Source organism: Musca domestica, unplaced genomic scaffold (assembly GCF_030504385.1).
Source record: "Musca domestica strain aabys unplaced genomic scaffold, Musca_domestica.polishedcontigs.V.1.1 9, whole genome shotgun sequence".
Lineage (NCBI taxonomy): Eukaryota > Metazoa > Arthropoda > Insecta > Diptera > Muscidae > Musca > Musca domestica.
Window position 1 is genome coordinate 21574462 of NW_026712435.1, and position 26137 is coordinate 21600598.

The 26137-nt window shown below is 35.0% G+C and overlaps 1 protein-coding gene across 1 annotated transcript in view; it reads left to right on the plus strand.

Annotated features, from left to right (window-relative positions):
- Positions 1 to 26137, plus strand: part of LOC131806929 (uncharacterized) — a 287985-nt gene that overhangs the window by 249785 nt on the left and 12063 nt on the right. The window contains exon 8 of the mRNA XM_059131830.1: positions 15063 to 15238. Within this exon, the coding sequence (XP_058987813.1) occupies positions 15063 to 15238 (176 nt within the window). The remainder of the gene's footprint in view (positions 1 to 15062; positions 15239 to 26137) is intronic.

A 26137-nucleotide genomic window follows, 5' to 3' on the forward strand; every position in this document is an offset into this window, starting at 1 on the left:
GTGCTCTGCAGTTTCATTGTGAGTTTCGGCAGCATATCTATCGATAAATGAAGACTAGGCGACTGACTCATGGGTACACCATAAAACGTAATGATTTCCAGGACTATGTGCCTAGTACACATCCTCAGACCATTGAATGAGAAAATAGCAAATTTTTTGGCAAGTAGGGAAAGAAATATATTTCGATTAGGTGTCATTTTGAAAAATACACACATTTAAATTTGATTTTACCTACCACATTAAAACCAGTAAAGAAAGGTCAAAAGGGAGGGGCTGACTATATGATACCCTACACCACTCTGGGTATTTAGTAGAGTTCCCGCAACAAAATACCAACCAATCATACCAACTATAAACGATATTTGAATGCATATCATGGCTTTAGAACTATATCCAACTCTGACTCAATTTTCAACAAATTTGACGGAGGCTTTAGTACCAAAAATCATTGCTGTATAGTGCATGATATGACTTCGATAACAATTATATTTAACCAGTAAAGAAAGCCTTAAAGTCGGTCGGGGCCGACTTTATGATATCCTACACCACTTTGCTAATTTAGTAGAGCTCCACATAACAATTAAAAGTTTTTATGGGAGAATTCAATCATACACCCTATGATTATAATTATAATTTAAAATTTAAAGGACAAAATATTCCGAAGCATTTGCATCTTTAAAATTCGGACTTGTATTGCCCATTTGGTGCACAATTAATTTTAAATCAGATAAAAATATATATGGGAGCTATATCCAAATTGGAACCGATCTTGATAAAATTTGGCAAAGATATTTCTGAGCTGTATTTGATATATTTCCCTGAATATCATTGTTACTGAGTGCATATTACGGCTGTGGGTAACAAATATAACAAATCGGATGAACAATATATAAGGGAGCTATAGCTATATCTTAACCGATTTTCACCAAATTTGATATACTAGCTTCTAGACTCAATTCGATCGTAAGTGTCAAATTTCATCCCATTTGGGCAAATATTAGACGTTTGGTGCACAATAAAAAGTAAATCGGACGAAGTTATATATGGGAGATATATCCAAATCTGAACAAATCTCGATAAAATTTAGCAAAGGTATTTCTGAGCTGTATTTGATATATTTCCCCAAATATTGTTGTTACAGAGTGCATATTACGGCTGCGGAGAACTAAAATAACAAATCGGATGAACAATATATATTGGAGCTATAGCTATATCTGAACCGATTTCGATCAAATTTGGCATACTTATTTTCAGACCTAATTTGGTTGCATGTGCAAAATTCCATACTATTCGGGCTGATATTACACGTTTGGAGCACAATAAAAAGCAAATCGGACGAGGATATATATGGGAGCTATATCTAAATTTTGACCGATTATCTCCAATTTCAATAGGGTTCGTCCTTGGGCCAAACAAATGATTTGTGCAAAATTTCATTTTTATCGGGTAATAAATGCGAATTGTACTTTGTTCACAAAAATACATACATGGACGGACGAACAGACGGCCGGACATGCATAAATCGAATCAGAATGTGATTCTATGCAGATCAAAAAAATACACAAATACATAATACCCTGACCTCCTTGTGGTGTAGGGTATAAAAATATCAATTGGAACAATAGACCAAGTCTCACCAAATGGAAAAAAATCGGTTGAATATAAAAAATCGATACGAACAATAACCGTAATATCGTATGAAAATAAATATCGAATGTACATAAAAATCTGAACCGATCTCGGTTAAAGTTGGCAGAGGTTTTTTTTCGAGTTGTATCTGATGTCCGGTATCAAATATCATTGTTGCGGAGTGCATAATACGGATTTAAGGACTATAACACCAAATCGGATTTGAACCGATTTTCACCAAAATTTGAAGTACTTGCTTCTGGGCTGAATTGCGTCGAAAGTGCCAAAATTCAGTCCATTTGGGCTGATATTAGCCATTGGCTGCACAATATACCTGAAATCGGAAGAGGATATATATATATGGGCGCTATATCCAAATCTGATCCGATCTCGATAAAACTTGACAGAGATATTTCAGAGCTGTATCTGATATCTGGAACCAAATATCATTCTTTTGGAGTGCATATTTCGAATGTGTTCGGTTGAAACTAATAGTGAAATCGGATGGGACCTATATGCAACTCTGAACCGATCTCAATAAAATTTGGTAGAGGCATATCTGAAATCTGGTACGAGCGTACGAGCGTGGTCATTTAGTGCACAATTAACCCGAAATTGGTTGAAGACATATATGGGAGCTATGTCTAAATTTAAATCGATCCTCACTAGTTTCAATAGGGGTCGTTAACTCAACATACTCCCTTGTTAATTTAAATGTAAAGCTCCAAGTAAAAAAGATGTAACTCCTTGCGTTCTACAGATATCAACATTAACATTTGATAGAAAAAGTAAAACAGAGTAAGATTCGGCATTGCTAACTCAGAATATGCTTATTTGAGCAAATGAGCCAGGTTATTTTCTCTTTCACTTAATTTTTGAAAAAACCCTGCTCCTTTTCATTTGCCTTATGCTGTAACCGATTACATGCTACCGAATTGCCTAACACATAGCAGTTTGGTGCAAAACTTTTTTCAGTTCTTTTATTTTTTTTGGCTCACAGTCTAACCAAAAACAAATAGTTGTCACAAAGGAGAAAAAAATTAGTTCGAATGAACATTGTTGGCCGTCGGACAGAGCCCTTATCAAACAATTCTAGGGCAGTACATAGGAACATGCTGATGGCACAAAAAAAAAAAAACAATTTCTATTTTAAAATTTGATGATATTTTAGAAGCTTAGTGCTATTCAGTTATTGGAATAGTTTAATGTTGGTTTTTTTTTTCACTGGCTGAGTCCTTTTCTATTTATTTTATGAAATTGAATATTTGCAATGGACAATTGTTCTACTCCGCACAAGGAAGGTACTTTCGAACATGGCTAGGTGCTTCATTGATGAAATGTATTTTTCATAAGTTAATTGCGGTCTTCCATTGAACATATTGAATTCGTTCGTGACAATGTGACAAAATTAATTCAATTCGGGCTTAATTTATTGGCTGTAATTAAGACATTAGAGGCCAATCGTAAAATTTATTGGATAGGAGGATTACATTTGCGCCACCTTGTACTAAACGCAAATAATGATATATATGGGAGTTATATTAAAATCTGAACCGATCTCGATAACATTTGGCAAAGGTATATCTGGGCAGTATTTGATATATTTTCCCGAATATCTTCGTTACGAAGTACATATTACGCCTGTAGAGGACAAAACTGACAAATCGGGTAACAATATATATGGGAACTATATCTATATCTAAACTGATTTCCACTTGTTTTTTGGTTTAATTTTGTCTTATGTGCCAAATTTCATCTTATTTGGACTTATATTACATACTTGGTAAACAGTAAAAACAAATCGGAAGAAGATATATATGGAAGCTATATCTCAATTTTGACCGATTTTTTCCAAATTCGTAATTGGTCCAAAAATATCGGACAATAAATGCAACTTGTGCCTTGTTTTCAAATATTCATGGACTGCCGGACAGATATCCGGATATGCATAAATCGACTCAGAATGTAATTCTATGCAGATCATCAAAAGGTACTAGGGGCCTATCTCGCTTCCTTCTCTATATTACAAAACCAGTAAAGAAAGACTTAAAGTCGGGCGAGACCGATTTTATGATACCCTACACCACTTTGCATATTTAGTAGAACTTCACATAACAAATAAAAGTTTTAATGGGGAATTTGTGAGAATTAAATCATACCAATTATGATTATAGAAATAATTAAAAGTCCAAAAGAACGAATATATGAGAGGAATATCCTCCTCTGTATCGATTTCTACTAAATATGCCGAGACATTTGTGCCTTTACAATTCGGGCTTGTATTACCCATTTGGTGCACAATAAAATTCAAATCGGATAAAGATATATATTAGAGCAATATCTATTTCTGAGCTATATTATCGTTGTTACAGATTGCATATTACGGCTGCATAGGACAAATATAACAAATCGGAAGAACAATATGTATGGGAGCTATAGCAATATCTGAACCGATTTCCACTAAATATGACATAATGGTTTCTAGACTCAATTTGGTCGTAAGTACCAAATTCCATTCCATTCGGGCAAATATTACACGTTTGCTGCACAATAAAAGGAAAATCGGACGAAGATATATATGGGAGCTATATCCAAATATTAACTGATCTCGATAACATTTAGCAAGAGTATTTCTGAGTTATATTTTATGTATTTCCCAAAATATAATTGTTACAGATTGCATATTACGGCTGCGGAGGACAAATATAACAAATCGGATGAACAATATATATGGGAGCTATATCTGAGCCGATTTTTATAAAATTTGGCATACTTATTTTAAGGTCCAATCTGGCCTTACTTGCAAAATTCCATACTATTTGGGCAGATATTACAAGATTGGTGCACAATATAAGGCAGATTGAACGAAAATATATATGGGAGCTATATTAAAATTTTGACCGCTTATCTCCAATTTCAATAGGTAGGTCCTTGGATCAAACAAATTATTTGCGAAAAATTTCATCTGAATCGGGCAATAAATGCCACCTGTACTTTGTTTACAAAAATACATGGACATCGGACGGACAGGCAGACGGAGGGACATGCATAAATCGACTCACAATGTGATTCCATGTAGATCATCAAAAGGAACTATGGGTCTATCTCGTTTCCTTTTGCGTATTACAAAGACATGCACAAAGACACAATACCCTGACCACCTTGAGGTGTAGGGTATAAAAATGTATGAAGACTTAATACCTTAGCCATAGTGCGGTGTAGGACATAATAATTAGAGATATTTCAATTAAGTTCATAGTTCAGTACACCAGATTATAAACGTATGAGTGATTTCACAAACTTCATATCACTTATACGCAGCGTTATCATACAAATGACTGGAGTCCACGGAACAAGATGAGGAACTTGTTTTATCGATCGAACAGGATTTGTTCAACTCTATTGGCAATGCAGGGTGGATGTTGTTATCATTACTAGTATGCTGAAAAGTCCAGTCTAAAATACCGAATTGTTTTATTGTTGGACATGAGTTTCGACCCAGCTGAAAAATTGAGTCATTTTCAAGTTATTTCAAGCAACGACGATAAATTTTTAAACAAACAAAAGTTGTTGTTTTTCTTTTTTTTTTTTTTGAAATCACACAACTACACACAACATATAAGTTAGTGTATGTGTGACAATCGTTACACTTCACCTGCCACGGCGCTGTTCAGCCCACACGGTATACAACTTCGGTCAGCTGCCTGCAAAAGTCCTAAATTCTTAGGAAATCACTTTCTCAACACTTTTTAAATTTATGCCACACTTTACATGAAATAACTCAACCACATGCATTGGAATATCCCCACATACATATTTTAACGAAATGCAAAACAAAACAAAAAAATAAAATCATTATGCAATTTTCATTGTAGGACAATAAAACGGGTGCATGTCCTGAATTTGCATACATCATGCCCACCATATGAGTCGTTTAGTATTAACGGAAGTCTACTATAGAGTTGAGAATGGCCTAAAATTGAAAATTAGTTTATATCTTTAGCCAAATAGAGGAGAAGAGGATACTAAGTTTGCCATTTCGTTTGAAAAACCCCGATAGAATCGGTTTGGAGGCCATTGAGAACCCAGGGACTTGATTACCGTATAATTCCACGTGTTAGACTTTTTGCTCGCCTGTCCATCAGTTATCAGATTAACTTAAAATAGACGAAGTTTTGTATATTTGTGTATATTTTAGGGACTGGTGAAGTTCGACGATTTATACTTTGGTCCACTGTAAGATATAGCCTCCATATATCAGTACGGCATTTTCATGGTTTCTGTTGCTTTGTATTTCTTGTTTTTAGAAAAAAGTGTTATTCTATTTTTTTGGTATGGCCTCTATATACATTTCATGTATTTCGAATAGTTATTACTCCACTTTTTCTCAAATTTAATCACTTTTACTCGGTGAGTAGCTTATTTATATATGCCCAAAATGTGCTTCATCGATATACACCCAATTTGGTTGGATGTACCAAAATTCAGGTCATTTGGTCTGATATTGGCCATTTGGTGCACAATTAACCCGAAATCGGTTAAAGATATATATGGCATCTATATCCACACTTATTTCAGAGCTGTGTCTGATATCTGGTACGAAATATCATTCTTGTAAAGTGCATATTACGCATGTGAGAGACTTAAAACCCCAAATCGGATGAGACATATATATGGGAGCTATAGCTATACCAATTTTCTCCAAATTTGATGTACTTGCTTCTACACTGAATTTGGTGGGATGTACCAAAGTTTAGGTCATTAGGACTTATATTGATCAATTGGTGCACAATTAACCCGAAATCGGTTGAAGATATATGGGAGCTATATCTAAATCGTATCCGATTATCATCAATATCAATAGGGTTCGTCCTTGGGCCAAACAAATAATGTTTGCAAAATTTCGTCTCAATCAGATAATAAATGCGGCCTGCATTTTGTTCACAAGAATACATGGAGCGACGGACGGACAGTCGAACCGACATGCATACATCAAATTAAAAAAGAGATTCAATGAAGATCCCCAAAAGTAAAATCCGTTAAATATTCTATTCGAATGAACATTGTTGGCCGTCGGACAGAGCCCTTATCAAACAATTCTAGGGCAGTACATAGGAACATGCTGATGGCACAAAAAAAAAACAATTTCTATTTTAAAATTTGATGATATTTTAGAAGCTTAGTGCTATTCAGTTATTGGAATAGTTTAATGTTGGTTTTTTTTTCACTGGCTGAGTCCTTTTCTATTTATTTTATGAAATTGAATATTTGCAATGGACAATTGTTCTACTCCGCACAAGGAAGGAACTTTCGAACATGGCTAGGTGCTTCATTGATGAAATGTATTTTTCATAAGTTAATTGCGGTCTTCCATTGAACATATTGAATTCGTTCGTGACAATGTGACAAAATTAATTCAATTCGGGCTTAATTTATTGGCTGTAATTAAGACATTAGAGGCCAATCGTAAAATTTATTGGATAGGAGGATTACATTTGCGCCACCTTGTACTAAACGCAAATAATGATATATATGGGAGTTATATTAAAATCTGAACCGATCTCGATAACATTTGGCAAAGGTATATCTGGGCAGTATTTGATATATTTTCCCGAATATCTTCGTTACGAAGTACATATTACGCCTGTAGAGGACAAAACTGACAAATCGGGTAACAATATATATGGGAACTATATCTATATCTAAACTGATTTCCACTTGTTTTTTGGTTTAATTTTGTCTTATGTGCCAAATTTCATCTTATTTGGACTTATATTACATACTTGGTAAACAGTAAAAACAAATCGGAAGAAGATATATATGGAAGCTATATCTCAATTTTGACCGATTTTTTCCAAATTCGTAATTGGTCCAAAAATATCGGACAATAAATGCAACTTGTGCCTTGTTTTCAAATATTCATGGACTGCCGGACAGATATCCGGATATGCATAAATCGACTCAGAATGTAATTCTATGCAGATCATCAAAAGGTACTAGGGGCCTATCTCGCTTCCTTCTCTATATTACAAAACCAGTAAAGAAAGACTTAAAGTCGGGCGAGACCGATTTTATGATACCCTACACCACTTTGCATATTTAGTAGAACTTCACATAACAAATAAAAGTTTTAATGGGGAATTTGTGAGAATTAAATCATACCAATTATGATTATAGAAATAATTAAAAGTCCAAAAGAACGAATATATGAGAGGAATATCCTCCTCTGTATCGATTTCTACTAAATATGCCGAGACATTTGTGCCTTTACAATTCGGGCTTGTATTACCCATTTGGTGCACAATAAAATTCAAATCGGATAAAGATATATATTAGAGCAATATCTATTTCTGAGCTATATTATCGTTGTTACAGATTGCATATTACGGCTGCATAGGACAAATATAACAAATCGGAAGTACAATATGTATGGGAGCTATAGCAATATCTGAACCGATTTCCACTAAATATGACATAATGGTTTCTAGACTCAATTTGGTCGTAAGTACCAAATTCCATTCCATTCGGGCAAATATTACACGTTTGCTGCACAATAAAAGGAAAATCGGACGAAGATATATATGGGAGCTATATCCAAATATTAACTGATCTCGATAACATTTAGCAAGGGTATTTCTGAGTTATATTTTATGTATTTCCCAAAATATAATTGTTACAGATTGCATATTACGGCTGCGGAGGACAAATATAACAAATCGGATGAACAATATATATGGGAGCTATATCTGAGCCGATTTTTATAAAATTTGGCATACTTATTTTAAGGTCCAATCTGGCCTTACTTGCAAAATTCCATACTATTTGGGCAGATATTACAAGATTGGTGCACAATATAAGGCAGATTGAACGAAAATATATATGGGAGCTATATTAAAATTTTGACCGCTTATCTCCAATTTCAATAGGTAGGTCCTTGGATCAAACAAATTATTTGCGAAAAATTTCATCTGAATCGGGCAATAAATGCCACCTGTACTTTGTTTACAAAAATACATGGACATCGGACGGACAGGCAGACGGAGGGACATGCATAAATCGACTCACAATGTGATTCCATGTAGATCATCAAAAGGAACTATGGGTCTATCTCGTTTCCTTTTGCGTATTACAAAGACATGCACAAAGACACAATACCCTGACCACCTTGAGGTGTAGGGTATAAAAATGTATGAAGACTTAATACCTTAGCCATAGTGCGGTGTAGGACATAATAATTAGAGATATTTCAATTAAATTCATAGTTCAGTACACCAGATTATAAACGTATGAGTGATTTCACAAACTTCATATCACTTATACGCAGCGTTATCATACAAATGACTGGAGTCCACGGAACAAGATGAGGAACTTGTTTTATCGATCGAACAGGATTTGTTCAACTCTATTGGCAATGCAGGGTGGATGTTGTTATCATTACTAGTATGCTGAAAAGTCCAGTCTAAAATACCGAATTGTTTTATTGTTGGACATGAGTTTCGACCCAGCTGAAAAATTGAGTCATTTTCAAGTTATTTCAAGCAACGACGATAAATTTTTAAACAAACAAAAGTTGTTGTTTTTCTTTTTTTTTTTTTTGAAATCACACAACTACACACAACATATAAGTTAGTGTATGTGTGACAATCGTTACACTTCACCTGCCACGGCGCTGTTCAGCCCACACGGTATACAACTTCGGTCAGCTGCCTGCAAAAGTCCTAAATTCTTAGGAAATCACTTTCTCAACACTTTTTAAATTTATGCCACACTTTACATGAAATAACTCAACCACATGCATTGGAATATCCCCACATACATATTTTAACGAAATGCAAAACAAAACAAAAAAATAAAATCATTATGCAATTTTCATTGTAGGACAATAAAACGGGTGCATGTCCTGAATTTGCATACATCATGCCCACCATATGAGTCGTTTAGTATTAACGGAAGTCTACTATAGAGTTGAGAATGGCCTAAAATTGAAAATTAGTTTATATCTTTAGCCAAATAGAGGAGAAGAGGATACTAAGTTTGCCATTTCGTTTGAAAAACCCCGATAGAATCGGTTTGGAGGCCATTGAGAACCCAGGGACTTGATTACCGTATAATTCCACGTGTTAGACTTTTTGCTCGCCTGTCCATCAGTTATCAGATTAACTTAAAATAGACGAAGTTTTGTATATTTGTGTATATTTTAGGGACTGGTGAAGTTCGACGATTTATACTTTGGTCCACTGTAAGATATAGCCTCCATATATCAGTACGGCATTTTCATGGTTTCTGTTGCTTTGTATTTCTTGTTTTTAGAAAAAAGTGTTATTCTATTTTTTTGGTATGGCCTCTATATACATTTCATGTATTTCGAATAGTTATTACTCCACTTTTTCTCAAATTTAATCACTTTTACTCGGTGAGTAGCTTATTTATATATGCCCAAAATGTGCTTCATCGATATACACCCAATTTGGTTGGATGTACCAAAATTCAGGTCATTTGGTCTGATATTGGCCATTTGGTGCACAATTAACCCGAAATCGGTTAAAGATATATATGGCATCTATATCCACACTTATTTCAGAGCTGTGTCTGATATCTGGTACGAAATATCATTCTTGTAAAGTGCATATTACGCATGTGAGAGACTTAAAACCCCAAATCGGATGAGACATATATATGGGAGCTATAGCTATACCAATTTTCTCCAAATTTGATGTACTTGCTTCTACACTGAATTTGGTGGGATGTACCAAAGTTTAGGTCATTAGGACTTATATTGATCAATTGGTGCACAATTAACCCGAAATCGGTTGAAGATATATGGGAGCTATATCTAAATCGTATCCGATTATCATCAATATCAATAGGGTTCGTCCTTGGGCCAAACAAATAATGTTTGCAAAATTTCGTCTCAATCAGATAATAAATGCGGTCTGCATTTTGTTCACAAGAATACATGGAGCGACGGACGGACAGTCGAACCGACATGCATACATCAAATTAAAAAAGAGATTCAATGAAGATCCCCAAAAGTAAAATCCGTTAAATATTCTATTAAAATGTTATATTGGGGTCTATGCGAAGACGTGGACCTGCATAGGCAACATTTTTCATAGACCATTACAATATTCAATCACGAAACTTGAAAAAAATCCGTTGTATAATGCAGCTAAAATCATCAAAATATCGGGAGGTACAATTATATCGGGGCTATACGACCTCCATAGACAATTTTCTGTCACAGGCTGAAGTACTTATTAAGAACTCCAAATACGAAATACCGGTGAATATTGTACCAAAATATTCAGAAAAAACTCCTTTTGTGCATTTTCATACAACACAATAATCAAAGTACGGAATATAGGGAGGTGCCGTTATATGGAGGATGTACAATATCGTAGACCGATATAGCCCACCTACGAACTTAGAATATAATTTTTTAGAAGTTTACGCTGATTTCGATGAGTTATAAATGGAATGACGAACTTAATATAAACTCCATTCTATGTATGATGGAGGGTATGAAAATATGGAAAAACTCTTCAACATAGTGAATACCTGACGGTAACGTTAATTGTAATATGACCCACAAATACCAATTTTTAGACATATTCGTGGGTAAATGGCACCGTTATATGGTGCCTATACCAAAACGTGGACTTATATGTGCAATGTTTCGCCACCGGAGTTAGAACCTATTATAACCAACAAATACCAACAAATACAAATCCATGAAAAAATGCGGCAAAAATCATCAAAATACCAAATATCGGGAGGTACGGTTCTATGGGGACTATACCAAAACGTGGACCGATATATGTAATTTTCAATACCAACCATCCTAGACACAATACAAATTATTCGACTTAGAATTTTATGCTGATTATGAATATCTATACATTATGGGCGTCTACGACGAATATTTAGACATGTTACAAACGGAATGACAAAGTTAATATACCCTCCTTTCCAAGGTGGAGGGTATAATAAAGCCTATATACATAATGTTCTGTAACCGGGAGTGGAAACTAATACGAACTACTACTAATACCAAGTCTTAAAAAGATCTCTCAGAAAATAATGCCAAACCGTCACAACACGAAATATTGGGAGGTACCCTTATGTGGGGGCTATAGGAACCCCTAAACTCATATAGACGATGTTCTTCTATTGGAAGCAATACACTTTACAAACTCTAAATGTTCAATTTGAAAAAAAATGTGGATAAAATTATCAAACTACAGTTCCGTTATATGGGGGTCATAGGAACCCACAAGAAACAAAACACCCCTGTGTACTCTAAATATCGAATATAAAATAATTCGGTTAGAAAATGTGCGGTTTATAATAATATCTCAATTCATTCGAACGATAACCGGGTTCGAAAAGGGGCGGGTATCTTTACATCGGCTTGGAAATTTTCGCTGAATATATACAACGTGGGGTCTAGTGTGATTACTTTGAGGTGTTACAAATGGAATAACAAAGGCAATATACCTACCATAGTATGGTGGAGTGTATAAGAATAAATAATACACATTTATTCTTTATATTTCGAAAAAAATTCCCTTTCGTGCTTCATCTGCAAAAATTATATTTAAAATCACTTCTGATTTAATAAAACCCGGATCTCATGGAATGTAAAAAAAACTCTGCCAATATATAATATACTAGCTGAACCCGGTGCGCTTCGCTACCCCTTTTGATTTTACATGCATTCAAAATTTTATTTACGAATATATGTTGGTTAAAAAAAAACAAATTTAAAAATTAAAAAAAAATTATTGCACTACTTTAATGCGTAAATAACCAAAATGACATACATACACGAAGGGTTTGTCCTTCGGATTTATTTATTTCATAGCAAATACCAAGCGTGTAGTAAACTGCAATCTTTTGAAGTTGAGTGGCATTTGTATTGCAATTAGTGAACTCGAGATAGCAACATACTTCGCCGTAATAAGCGTATTTCAAACCAATTGTTGTGTTGTTTTTTAGTGTTAGCCTAAGGCGTTGTGGGTCAATGGTTCTTATTAAAATCATATCCCAATCTGATCCGATTCAAATATAATTTAAAAAAAAAATACTTTTACACCAAACTCCGCCACACCTTTCATATTTCATTGAAATTGGTGTGTCAAATATGTGAAATCGGCCGATAATATATATATGGGAGCTATATCCAAATCTTAACTAATTTCCAATTAATTTGTCACATTTATTATTGTAACCAAATTCCGCCACACATTCTGAATTTCATTGGTATCGGTCATATGTATCATTTTTGGTGCATAACATATATGAAATCGGCCGAAATATATATGTTAGCTATATCCAAACCTCAACTGATTTCAATATAATTTGGCAATTTTTTCTGGTGCCAGATTTTGTCTCTCTCGCTTTGGGTGCATCAAATATGTGAAATCGGCGGAAAATATATATGGGAGCTATATCCAAATCTGAACCGATTTTAATATAATTTCACTAATTTATTTTCTAATCAAAATCCCGTTACATATTCTAAATTTCTTTGGAATCGAACATACATATCGTGTATGGTGCATAAAATACATGAAATCGGTCGAAAATATATATGAGAGCTATATCGAAATCTGAACCGATTTTAATATAATTTGACATATGTATATTTGTTTTAATTTCCGCTACACATTCCAAATTTCATTGAAATTAGAGATACGTAGCGTGTTTGGTGCATCAAATACATGAAATCGGTCGAAAATATATATGGGAGCTATATCCAAATCTGAACCGATTTTAATATAATTTGACTAATTTATTTTCTAATCAAAATCCATACATTACATATTCCAAATTTCTTTGGAATCGAACATACATATCGTGTATGGTGCATAAAATACATGAAATCGGTCGAAATATATATATGAGAGCTATATCCAAATCTGAACCGATTTTAATATAATTTGACAAATGTATATTTGTTTTAGTTTCCGCTACACATTCCAAATTTCATTGAAATTAGAGATACATAGCGTGTTTGGTGCATCAAATATGTGAAATCGGCGGAAAATATATATGGGAGCTATATCCAAATCTGAACCGATTTCAATTTAATTTGACAAATTCATTTTGGCTCCCAATTCCGTTACTTATTTTAATTTCATTACAATTGGAAATACATATCGTGTTTGGTCCACCAAATACATGGAATCGGCCGAAAATGTGTATGGGAGCTATATCCAAATCTGAACCGATTTCAATATAATTTGGGAAATCAATTTTTTAGATAAAATCTATCACACGTTTCAAATTTCGTTGAAATTGGGTATACATAGCGCGTTTGGTGCATCAAATGCTTGAAATCGGCCGAAAATGTATATGGGAGCTATATACAAATCTGAACCGATTTCAATATAATTTGACAAATTTATTTTCGGATTAAATCCCGTCACACATTCCAAATTTCATTGGAATCGAACATTCATATTGTGTTTGAGGCATCAAATGAACGAAATCGGTCGAAAATATATATGGGAGCTATATCCAAATCTGAACCGATTACAATATAATTTGGCAAACTTATTTTTGTTCCAAATTCCGTTACGTATTCCAAATTTGGAGACTGTATCTTCAACCAATCAATAGATATGTGCATATAAAATCTAAATTTTTGGGAGTTTCCTCCGATTCTGATGCTATATCTCCAGTTCCAAGTGGAAATTCAAAAATGTATATAGCCTATGTTACTTTCAGGCGATGTTGCAGTATATATGGAAATTTTCAGGAAAATCTATTCAGCGGTTTTCGAGTCCATAAATTACAAACAAACAAACAAACAAACAAACAAACAAACAAACATACAAACATTTTCCTCTTTTATAGATATAGATACATAATAATCGTAACATCAGGTGGTACGCTCCGCAATTACCTCTTTTGCGAGAATGTTTCATAAAATGACTCATATTTTTGTTTTGTTTTTAAATAAAGCCACACAAACAAAAAAACAGAAGATAAAAATGTAAATGTGGCACATTTATACATGTGTATGTGTGTGCGCTCTGTGCGAATTTACAGTGTGTTTGTATCATTCCATTTATTTTTACAAAAGGAGAACAACATTTTTTCTTTCGATAATTTTTGCTATTGTTTGCATATTTCTTTCAATTCATACACAAAAACCTTAAACCAACAAAGCCAAGTTTATAGAGAACAAAAACAACATAGCTCGGACCCAACACTTGACCATAACGAATGACGTTAACAGCAGGCTCACCACTGGGACAAAAACTATTCCAATCTATATACACACACACAAACATACCTACACACACTCACCTTTTTCACAATCAAGACCAAAAAGTTGGAAACATAATGAAACGTTACAGTTTTTTTTTCCGAACAATTCTTACAAACGTATTCTTTTCTTTTTCTTCTCCGATGCATAATTATAGGTTTTGGACTACACCCAGTACTACATGGATTTGCAGAATGCCAATCTACTGGGAGAGCCGAATTGGGTGCCAGAATACAACCTGACACACTACTATGCCCTAAGTGATATATCAGCGATTTCGTTGCACAATTTTGTGGATCGCTTTACCAGCAACGATGGATCCTGGTTTGCCAAGTAAGTTCATTCTTTCATTCGTCCGCCCGTTCGTTCGTTCGTTCGTTGAGTCGTTTTGTTTATCTCCCTGTGTTCGTTCCTGTTCTGCATTTTGTATAAAATTTGAATTGCTAACATATTTTTTCCAACATACTTTTGCGAGTTTATGCCCGCCTGTCTGTCTGAAGGCACTTCACAGCGTCCCTTCGGGCAATGAAAACTTAAATTTTGTATGAAAGGTTGTCGTAAAGTTGAAGTTGGGGGTAAAAGAGTTGGGTGGGCAGACTGATTTGATGTTCGGAAAAACGGGCACGAGTACTGTTTGTAACAATTTCACTTCTGTTGTTGTTGCACCAAGTTTGCCATCCGTTGCCAAATGTTTGTTTATGCTAATTTTCATAGAATCGAATTTTAAATAGATATTACAGTGTAACTATTTGAACGAAGGCAATTTGCCAATTACATTAACCGACAAAAAAGACTGGGAAATAAAATTTGGCTAGTGTGTGGACTTGAGAAGCAGAGTGCCATTGCATTTTTTTTTAATATGTAGACGGTAATTATAACTAAAATTTCAAAGATTTTAAGGGGGACATTAAGCTAATTATAAAGTTATAAATTGAACCAGTAAAGAATGTCCTAAAGTCGGCAGGGCCGATTTTATGATACCCTACACCACTTTGCTAATTTAGTTGAGCTCCACATAACAATTAAAAGTTTTTATGGGAGAATTCAATCGTACACCCTATGATTATAATTATAATTTAAAATTCAAAGTACTAAATATGCCGAAGCATTTGTTCTTTTAAATTCGGACTTGTATTGCCCATTTGGTGCGAAATTAATTTGAAATCGGATAAAAATATATATGGGAACTATATCCAAATCTGAACCGATCTCGATAAAATTTGGAAAAGATATTTCTGAGCTGTATTTGATATATTTCCATGAATATCGTTGTTACGGAGTGCATATTACGGATGTGGAGGACAAAAATAACAAATTGGATGAACAATATATATGGGACCTATAGCTATATCTGAATCGATATTCACCAAATTTGGCATGCTACCTCCTAAGCTCAATTCGGTCGTATGTGCCAAATTCCATCGCATTTGGGCAAATATTAGACGTTTGGTGCACAATAAAAGGTAAATCGGACGAAGTTATATATGGGAGCTATATCCAAATCTGAACCGATCTCGATAAAATTTAGCAAAGTTATTTCTGAGCTGCATTTGATATATTTCCCCAAATATTGTTGTTACAGAGTGCATATTACGGCTGCGGAGGACAAAAATAACAAATCGGATGAGCAATATATATGGGAGGCTCCCATATATATTGCTCATCCGATTTGTTATTTTTGTCCTCCGCAGCCGTAATATGCACTCTGTAACAACAATATTTGGGGAAATATATCAAATGCAGCTCAGAAATAACTTTGCTAAATTTTATCGAGATCGGTTCAGATTTGGATATAGCTCCCATATATATCTTCGTCCGATTTGCTTTTTATTGTGCACCAAACGTATAATATCAGCCCAAATGGTATGGAATTTTGCACATACAACCAAATTAGGCCTGAAAATGCAAAATTTGATCGGGCTGATATTATACGTTTGGTGCACAATAAAAAGCAAATCGGACGAAGATATATATGGGAGCTATATCTAAATTTTTACCGATTATCTCCAATTTCAATAGGGTTCGTCCTTAGGCCAAACAAATGTTGTTTGGAAAATTTCATCTCAATCGGATAATAAATGCGACCTACATTTTGTTCACAAGAATACATGGACAGACGGACGGACAGACGGACGGACAGACGGACTGACATTCATTAATCAACTCAGAAAGTGATTCTATGCAGATCATCAAAAGGAACTATGGGTCTAACTCGTTTCCTTTTGCCTGTTACAAACAAATGCACAAAGACATAATACCCTGACCACCTTGTGGTGTAGGGTATAAAAAGGCATTAGGTACGGTCTGGTCGAACTTTTAATACCCTCCATAAATGCCTCTCCAATAAATTGGGGCTATACGAAAACGTGTTCCTTTATAAGTAATTTTTATTTATAGGCTGTAGTACCGATTTCGAACTTCAAATACGAAATTTGAAACAATTCCGGTGTAAATGTCGATAAAATCATCAAAATACCGAAAATCGGGAGGTATCATTTTATGGAGCTATACGAAAACATGGACCTGCATAGATAATTTTTTGTCATAGGTTGTAGTACCCATTACGAACTTCAACAACGAAATTTCAATTAGTTGGTTAATTAATTAACAAGTTCTTTTAATAATGCCGCTAAAATAATCAAAATACCGAAAATCGGGAGGTATCGTTATATGGGCGCTATACGAAGACGTGGACATGCATGGACAATTTTCTGTCATTGCTTGCATTATTTTTTGCAAATTTCCAATACAAAATTTGAAACAATTCCGGTAAATAATGCCACAAAAATCATACAAAATATCCAATGTTGGGAGGTATCGCACTATGGGGATATACGAAATCGTGGACCCACATGACCCATTACGAACTTAACCTGCCTACTCGCAAAAGAAACATATATGCAAAAATTTGAGCCCCTATCTCAATTCGTCAAATCGACTTAGAATTATACGCTGATCAGAACAGATAAAGTTAATATACCCTAGATAGTAGGGTGGAGGCTATGAAAAAGCATTAAGTACGGTCTGGTCGGTCTTCTGACACCCTCCAGCATTAGGGATTGAGAACATGACTGATTGCATCCGTTCCGAATAATTATACCCTCAGCAGAATGGCTACTGATGAAATGTATTATTTGATACGGCCAAAATTTCTGCCTTTCTATCTATTTGTGCACACGATAACCCTGGAAGTTGGTAACCGATTTTGCACCAAATTAATACATTCCAATATTTTACCAAACTTAGATCGAGTTCTTGGATGGACACTATCGGTACACTCCTTCTGGTATCTTCTGCCTAAGGCCAGAGCTTTGAAATTTTGCACGAAATTCAGTCTTGTTGCGTAGGCGTGTGATGGGTTTTGTAAATTCGTACTAAAAAAAATACGAAAAGTGCTAAATTATATTAAAAATTGAATATTTGGTATTGGGCAAACGGAAAGAAATGGTGTGCAGGATAGATAAATTTTGAACTTGACCGTTACGAGAAATTTTAAAATGGAACTAATTTTCTAAAATTGTACTCATTTTCTAAAATGGTAAAATTTGGTATTGTGGAAACGGATAGAGCTAGAAACTTGAAATTTGTCATAAGAATCAAGCTTGGAAAGTTTGAAGTACGAAGGCGGTTTTGGTACTAAGTGTGCGAACTGTACTAAAAGGTACAAAATTTGGAAATGTTTTGTGAAGAGTGAACAGATGAAGCTGCGATTTTAAAATTTTGTATTGGCGTTCCTTTATTTGTTGGTTTGTGATAAAGGGGTGCCTTTGGAAATGGGTGCTACAAGCGCACGAAATGTACCAAATAATACTATATTCGGTACAATTTGGTAATGGGTGAACATATGGTGTTTGAAGTCCGAAATTCGGTATTAGGGTCGCTGTTCATGTAAAGCTTGGACATATTTAGGCGGTTTCCGAATTTTGTACTATTATTGTACAAAAGGTGCTGAAGGTACTATATTTGGGTGAAGGGATGGAGCTGCAATTCTGAAATTTGATATGCAGGTCTCTCTTGTTATCAGGGATTGAGATATGGTGGAGGTGGCTTTCGAAATGTGTACTATAATTTTTCAAAAAAGTGAAAAATTGAACTAAATTTGGTATTGGTTGAAGGGAGAGACCTGGAATCTTAAAGTTTGTATAGTTGTCCTTGTTGGTATCTGTGGTTAAGATATTGTGGTGGTTTTGAGAATGCGTCCCATATTTGTATGAAAAATACTAAAAGGTACTGCATTTGGTATTGGATTAAGGAATAGAGCTGCAATTCTGAAATTTGATATAAAGGTCTCTGAGACTCTGTTGGTATTTGGGTTGATATATGGAGCTGGTTTCGGAAATGTGTACTATAAATATTTTGAAAAGTACTAAATGATACTAAAATTATATTGGGATAAGGGATAGAGCTGCAACTCTGAAATTATGAAGTTTAGATCTAAGTCTCTAGGGTCCTGTTGGTATTTGGGATTGAGATAAGGAGGTGGTTTTGGAAATGTGTACCATACGTTTTTGGAAAAGTTCTAAATGGTACTAAATTTGGTTTTTGGCTGAAGGGGAAAGGCCTGAAATCCAAAAAGTTGATATGAATGTCCCTGTTCATATCTGGGATTGAGATTAGGAGGTGGTGTTGGAAATATGTACTATAATCTTACGAAAGATACAAAAGAGTACTACATTTTGGTATAGGTTGAAGGAATAGACCTGAAATCCTAACAAGGATATATATGTCCCTGTTTCTGGAAATGTTTTTAGAACAATGATAGTACAATTATTCGGAAAGTACTTAGTGGTACTAAATTGACTATTGGGTGAAGATATAGAACTGGAATCCCTATATATGATATTGATGTCTCCATTGGTATATGGGACTGAGTGTTGAAGGTGGGCTTGAAAATCCATTGTTCGAAAAGTACTAAATGGTCCTAATTTGGATCATTGTTGGTATATAGGATGGAGAGATTATTTTGGATATGCTTACTAAATGTTGCTAAATTTGGTATTGGGTGAAGGGACATATCTGATATTCTGAAATGTGATATTGGGGCCATTGTTAGTATCTCGCGTATACATATGGAAAAGTTAAAATAGTTTTGGACAAAAAATTGCATGTGGCTTTTCTGTGCTATGGTTTTTCTTTTCCTCCCCTCTAAACTTTAAAATTAAAGATTTTGAAAGCTTTTTGGTGTAAAAGTAAAACATTTTCCTATTATTCCATCCGAAAAATAAAAAAAAATAATAATATATAAAACCTTGAAAGTCTGAAAATTAAGAACGATGTATGAAGTTTTGATTATTTTTTTTACACACTGAACAAATTATATATTTTGAGAACCTAAAAGGCATAAAACGATCTGTTGGAACAAATCTAAAATTTTGAAGTGGATTTTTCGCTGACGAAGTGTCGGGCACTTGCTAGTATTTAGATAAAATATTATAAGCAATTAAAAAAGCTGTAAGTTCGGCCTGTCCGAACTTTGAATACCCTCCACTATTTGGAACGAATTTAAAAAAAGATAAATAAATAAAATCCGTTAAAAATTCTGTTAAAATCTTAAAAATACCGAATGTCTATACGACGGCGTGGACCTACATAGACAACTTTTGTCATGAGCCATTACAATATTCAAATGCGAAACTTGAAGAAAAATCTGTGAATAATCTAGCTAAAATAAAAACAAAAAAAACCAGTAAAGAAAGTCTTAAAGTCGGGCGGGGCCGACTTTATGATACCCTACACCACTTTGCTAATTTAGTAGAGCTCCACATAACAATTAAAAGTTTTTATGGGAGAATTCAATCACACACGCTATGATTATAATTATAATTTAAAGTTCAAAGGACTAAATGTGCCGAAGCATTTGTATCTTTTAAATACGGACTTAAATTGCTCATGGTGCACAATTAATTTGAAATCAGATAAAGATATATATGGGAGCTATATCCAAATCGGAACCGATCTCGATAAAATTTGGCAAAGATATTTCTGAGCGGTATTTGATATATTTCCCTGAATATCGTTGTTACGAAGTGCATATTACGGTTGTTGGTAACAAATATAACAAATCGGATGAATAATATATATGGAAGCTATAGCCATATCTGAACCGATCTTCATCAAATTTGACATACTAGCTTCTAGACTCAATTCGGTCGTATGTGCCAAATTCCATCGCATTTGGACAAATATTACGATTGGTGCGCAATAAATGGTAAATCGGACGAAGTTATATATGGGAGCTATACCAAATCTGAACCGATCTCCATAAAATTTAGCAAATGTATTTCTGAGCTGTATTTGATATATTTCCCCAAATATTGTTGTTGCAGTGTGCATATTACGCCGGCGGTGGACAAAAATAACAAATCGGATGAACAATATATATGGGAGCTATAGCTATATCTGAACCGATTTCGATCAAATTTGGCACACATATTTTCAGTCTTAATTTGGGTGTATATGCAAAATTCCATACAATTCGGGCTGATATTTCACGTTTGGTGCACAATAAAAGGCAAATCGGACGAACATATATATGGGAGCTATATCGAAATTTTTACCGATTATCTCCAATTTCAATAGGGTTCGTCCTTGGGCCAAACAAATGATCTGTGCAAAATTTCATCTGGATCGGACAATAGATGCGACCTGTACTTTGTTTACAAAAATACATGGACAGACGGACGGACGGACGGACATGCATAAATTGACTCAGAATGTGATTCTATGCAGATCATCGAAAGGAACTATGGGTCTATCTCGTTTCCTTTTGCCTGTTACAAACAAATGCACAAAGACTTAATAGCCTGACCACCTTGTGGTGTAGGGTATAAATACCGAATATCAGAAGGTGCTGTTATATGGGGGCTATAGCAAAACGTGGACCTGCACAGACAATTGTCTGTCATAGCCTGTAGTATCCATTACGAACTTCAAATACCACATTTCAAACAATTCCGCTGAAAATCATCAATGGGGCTATATATGGGGGCTACGCGGAAACGTGAACCAGCACAGACAATTTTCTGTCATAGGCTGTAGTATCCATTACGAACTTCAAATACCAAATTTGAAACATTTTCGGAGAATAAGGTCGCTTAAATCACCAAAATACCAGATATACGGAGGTACCATTATATGGGGGCTACACCAAAACGTGGACCTGCACAGACAATTGTCTGTCATAGCCTGTAGTATCCATTACGAACTTCAAATACCAAATTTGTAAAAATTTCGAAGAATAATGTCGCTAAAATCATCAAAATATCGAATATCGGGAGTTACCATTATACTAAACCGTGGATCTGCACAGACAATTTTCTGTCATAGGCTGTATTATCCATTACGAACTTCAAATACCAAATTTGAAACATTTTCGGAGAATAAGGTCGCTTAAATCAACAAAATACCGGAAATAGGGAGGTACCATTATGTAGGGGCTACACCAAAACGTGGACTTACATGGCTCATTTTCAATACCCAAAGTCCTGCAGACATACATTTGAGTAAAATTTTATCAACCTACTTCATTTCGTGAGTGATTTCCACAGATGGACAGACGGACGGACATCGCTAAATCGACATAGAATTTTATACTAATCAAGACTCTGTGGCATCTAAAGTGTATATTTCGAGGTGTTACAAACGGAATGACACACTTAATATACCTTCCATACTAAAGTGGAGGGTATCATAAATATTGAGAATATTAGTCAACATCTTCTGATACCTATCTCTTTGTACCAAAAGGAGTGAATCGATGTATTCCAATTTTACACTAGCACCATTTTATATGAATGTGAACTTTTTTTTTGGAAAATTGTACATTTGTTTTCCAATGAAGTTAATATTATTTAAAACTTTGATCTTTTGTGGAAGGTCGGTAGGATAAATAATTTTTACTTAAAATATTAATCTGTTATTGGTAATTTCTACTTTACATGCCATATCTCATCAAATAATGAAATATCAGGTGCATATATGTGTGTGTGAATGCAAGCTGTGAAAACGTTACCTACCTGACATTTGCCATACACATAAACTAACACGCTGCCATCATTATCAACAATGTGTAAATTTCATAAGCGTGACACTTGTTGAACTGGATGTCTGTCTATATTGTGTGTCCGCAAAATAATATTGACATTAATTGTCTCCGTATGCACACAAGTACATAGTTGTATACAGTTAAGAAAAAAAATATCAACCGCACAGTGGTTCCATTTGTATGGAAGGGTGCGACAAAGAGGCAAACATGCGGAATGAAATTTTAAAGTGGATTTACAATAAGCCTGAAGGATTTATACTTAATTATATTGGATCCTCCTGACTGTATAAAAAGTTTATATTATTTAAAACCAGTAACATTTGTACATAGTGTCGATCATTTATAGTTTTTTTTTTTTCCAAAAACTTTCACCAACTGCATTGCATTTTATATCTGAATCACCCAATGTGCATCCAACAATTAAATTAACCGCAATTTCGTGTTACTTTGACACATTGCCGTTTTTTTTTTTTTTTTTATAATTTAGACGGTGGGATTTGCATGTATAAAAATGTCACGACCACTCAATAAAGTCACTCGTACTTTATTTACCACAAGTAAATTGAGTATATTAATACCTGTATGTGTGTGTGTGAGTTTGTGTTATGTACATATGATTGCGTGAAAATGATAATAAAGTATGTCATTAAGTCACACCAATTGATTTTTTTAAACAAGGGCTATATAAGTTTATCTAAACTCATTTTCGGTACAAAATCTTATACTGACTGTCAAAATTTTGTTGCAACAAATATCCATTTAGTATTGTGAGAAACTGGTTTGATTCTTTGAAAAGGGTCACATTATGGGGGGTATTATTAGTTAGCATGGGGCTAGAGCTTTGGACTGGGCAGAAGCCTTCCAATTCTGATGGTCATAGGGTAATATTTAGTGGTAGAAACAGACCATAGCATTTGTGATAAATAAAAGTCAAATTTTCCATTAAACCGCGAATATTTTTAATGCCGGCGAAATCACAAATAGCGAACAGGTCAATTCTGACCGTTACGTAGATGCCGATAGTAAAAATATCGGATATATATAGCGAAATATATAAAATGTTTATATACAAAGGAAGGGGATGTTAGCTAGAAATACAGATTGCAATTATCGTTTGATCCTCACGAAATTTTTGACAAAGGAAGGGTTAGGCTCAGAAGGACTAAACCTATTGTTTTCAAAGATGTTCGCAGTATATTTAGGGGTTGAAATGGACCAGCTCAAAATGTTCCTGATTTTGCAGCCGTTATAAAGGTCACAAATAGAACCAAAGGACACGAAATCTTGCATGAATTTTAGACAGCGGGTAGAATGGACTACTACTTTTATGTGAAAAAATACCAACATTACTTACAGGCGATATCCGAAATACACAATAGGCGAAATTCTGGCTTTTTTATGCTGATTTCGTTGACGATATAACCAAAAATAGAAATGTTTTTCCGATCACACAATTGAAGCCAATCGACACGCCTGAGAAGGGAGTTAAGGACAGGGAAGAATTCTAGCATTTTGGACGACCATTGGATTATATTTAGCTGTAAAATAGACCACAACAACTAACAGCTCGACGGAGTGCGTAAATATTGGGCAGATGTCCCTGGTCAAAATGCTAAGGGTAATATCTGGACAGTGCTCCGTGACATAATTTCAAAAGCGAAATCTTCCAAAATGGATTTGGGCATGAGGGGGCTTCTCACATATGGTAGTGTTGTAGGGTATCACATGGTCGGCCCGCACTACTATAGCCTTTGCTTACTTGTTTAAATTTGAAAATATATACATGTGGCATGTGGGAGTTATCATTGTCTTCAGATTTATAATAGCAAATGCAATTGTTTAAAGATAAAGATCTACTCTTTTCTTTACCTTTTTTTCTTTTCTTTTCTTTACCCGAAATGTAACGTATCTAACACTGCGAGAATTCCCAATTTTTCTACCCTCAGCCTTATGGCTACAGAGGGTATATATCATTTGTTACGGCAAACACGTGCATTATCAAAATAACGGTTTAGACCCTACGTCTCTTTGGACCAAACCCGTTTCAGGACATTTCGAGTCATTTTAGGGGTGTCCGTCGGGGTACGCTACCAGTATCACGGTAACGAGCGATGGTACGAGACACAAACGATTTACTCACATTTAAATGCTGGAGTGCTCTAACGATAGCCACTTGTGGTTTTCCAACCAAATATAAAGAAATCACACTATCACGTTTGAATTCCATCACGAATAACTTTTTTCTTGGAAATTCTCAGCAAAATGCTTTTTTACGCTTGTTAACAATATAATGAGCTGTCACTGGAATAATTTTAACAGCTGTCTGACGAGTGACGTAGAAATGATAGTAGGCTGAAGTTGGTTGCAGTTTTCATGTCAAGGAAGTGGGCGGAATAAAACAGCAACATCAGCAGAAATGGTTCGAAAAGTAAAGAAGCCATTGATCGAAACCTGCGTCGCAATATTCCATTCGGTAAATGTTGAAAAATGATGTCGGGGTAAAGCCATTGAAATTCCAAAAAGTATAAGAACTTACACGGCAACAGGAAGAAAATAGACTCAAAAGCTAAAGGTGAACTGCTGAATTTTGTTTTCTCCGTTGGGAAAACATTCGTTGTGCAGCAGCTTGTAAATAAACAAAATGCTCGTGTTTACTTGCCAAAGAGGTCAGCTGAAAATGTGCACCTTGGGTTGGCCACCAGAACTCAAGCGCCGGCCATTGTAATTGTATGGGCCGCCATAACAGTCGATGGTAGCTCTCCACTCGCATCAATCGACCGTGGCATCAGAATAAATGTCGAATATTATCGCGAAAATATTCTGGAGGGTGTATTAAAGCCTTGGGCACGCAAACATTTTGACCGTAGACCTTGGACATTCCAACAGGACTCAGCACCATCGCACTCAGCACGCGCCACCCAAGAATGGTTACAAAATGAGGTTCCTCGCTTCATTTCCAGCGCACAGTGGCCACCAAAATCTCCGGATACCAATGCGTTGGACTATTGCGTCTGGAGTATTTTTGAAAGAAAGGTTGGCACTTAAAAACACCAAAGTGTCGATCACCTCAAGCAAACGCTTCGCCGGGAATGGGCCAAAATACCGCAGAGCAACATTCGGGCAACGTGTGACGGTTTCATTGGCCGTTTGAAGGCCATAATTAGTGCCAAAGGTGACCAATTCGAACA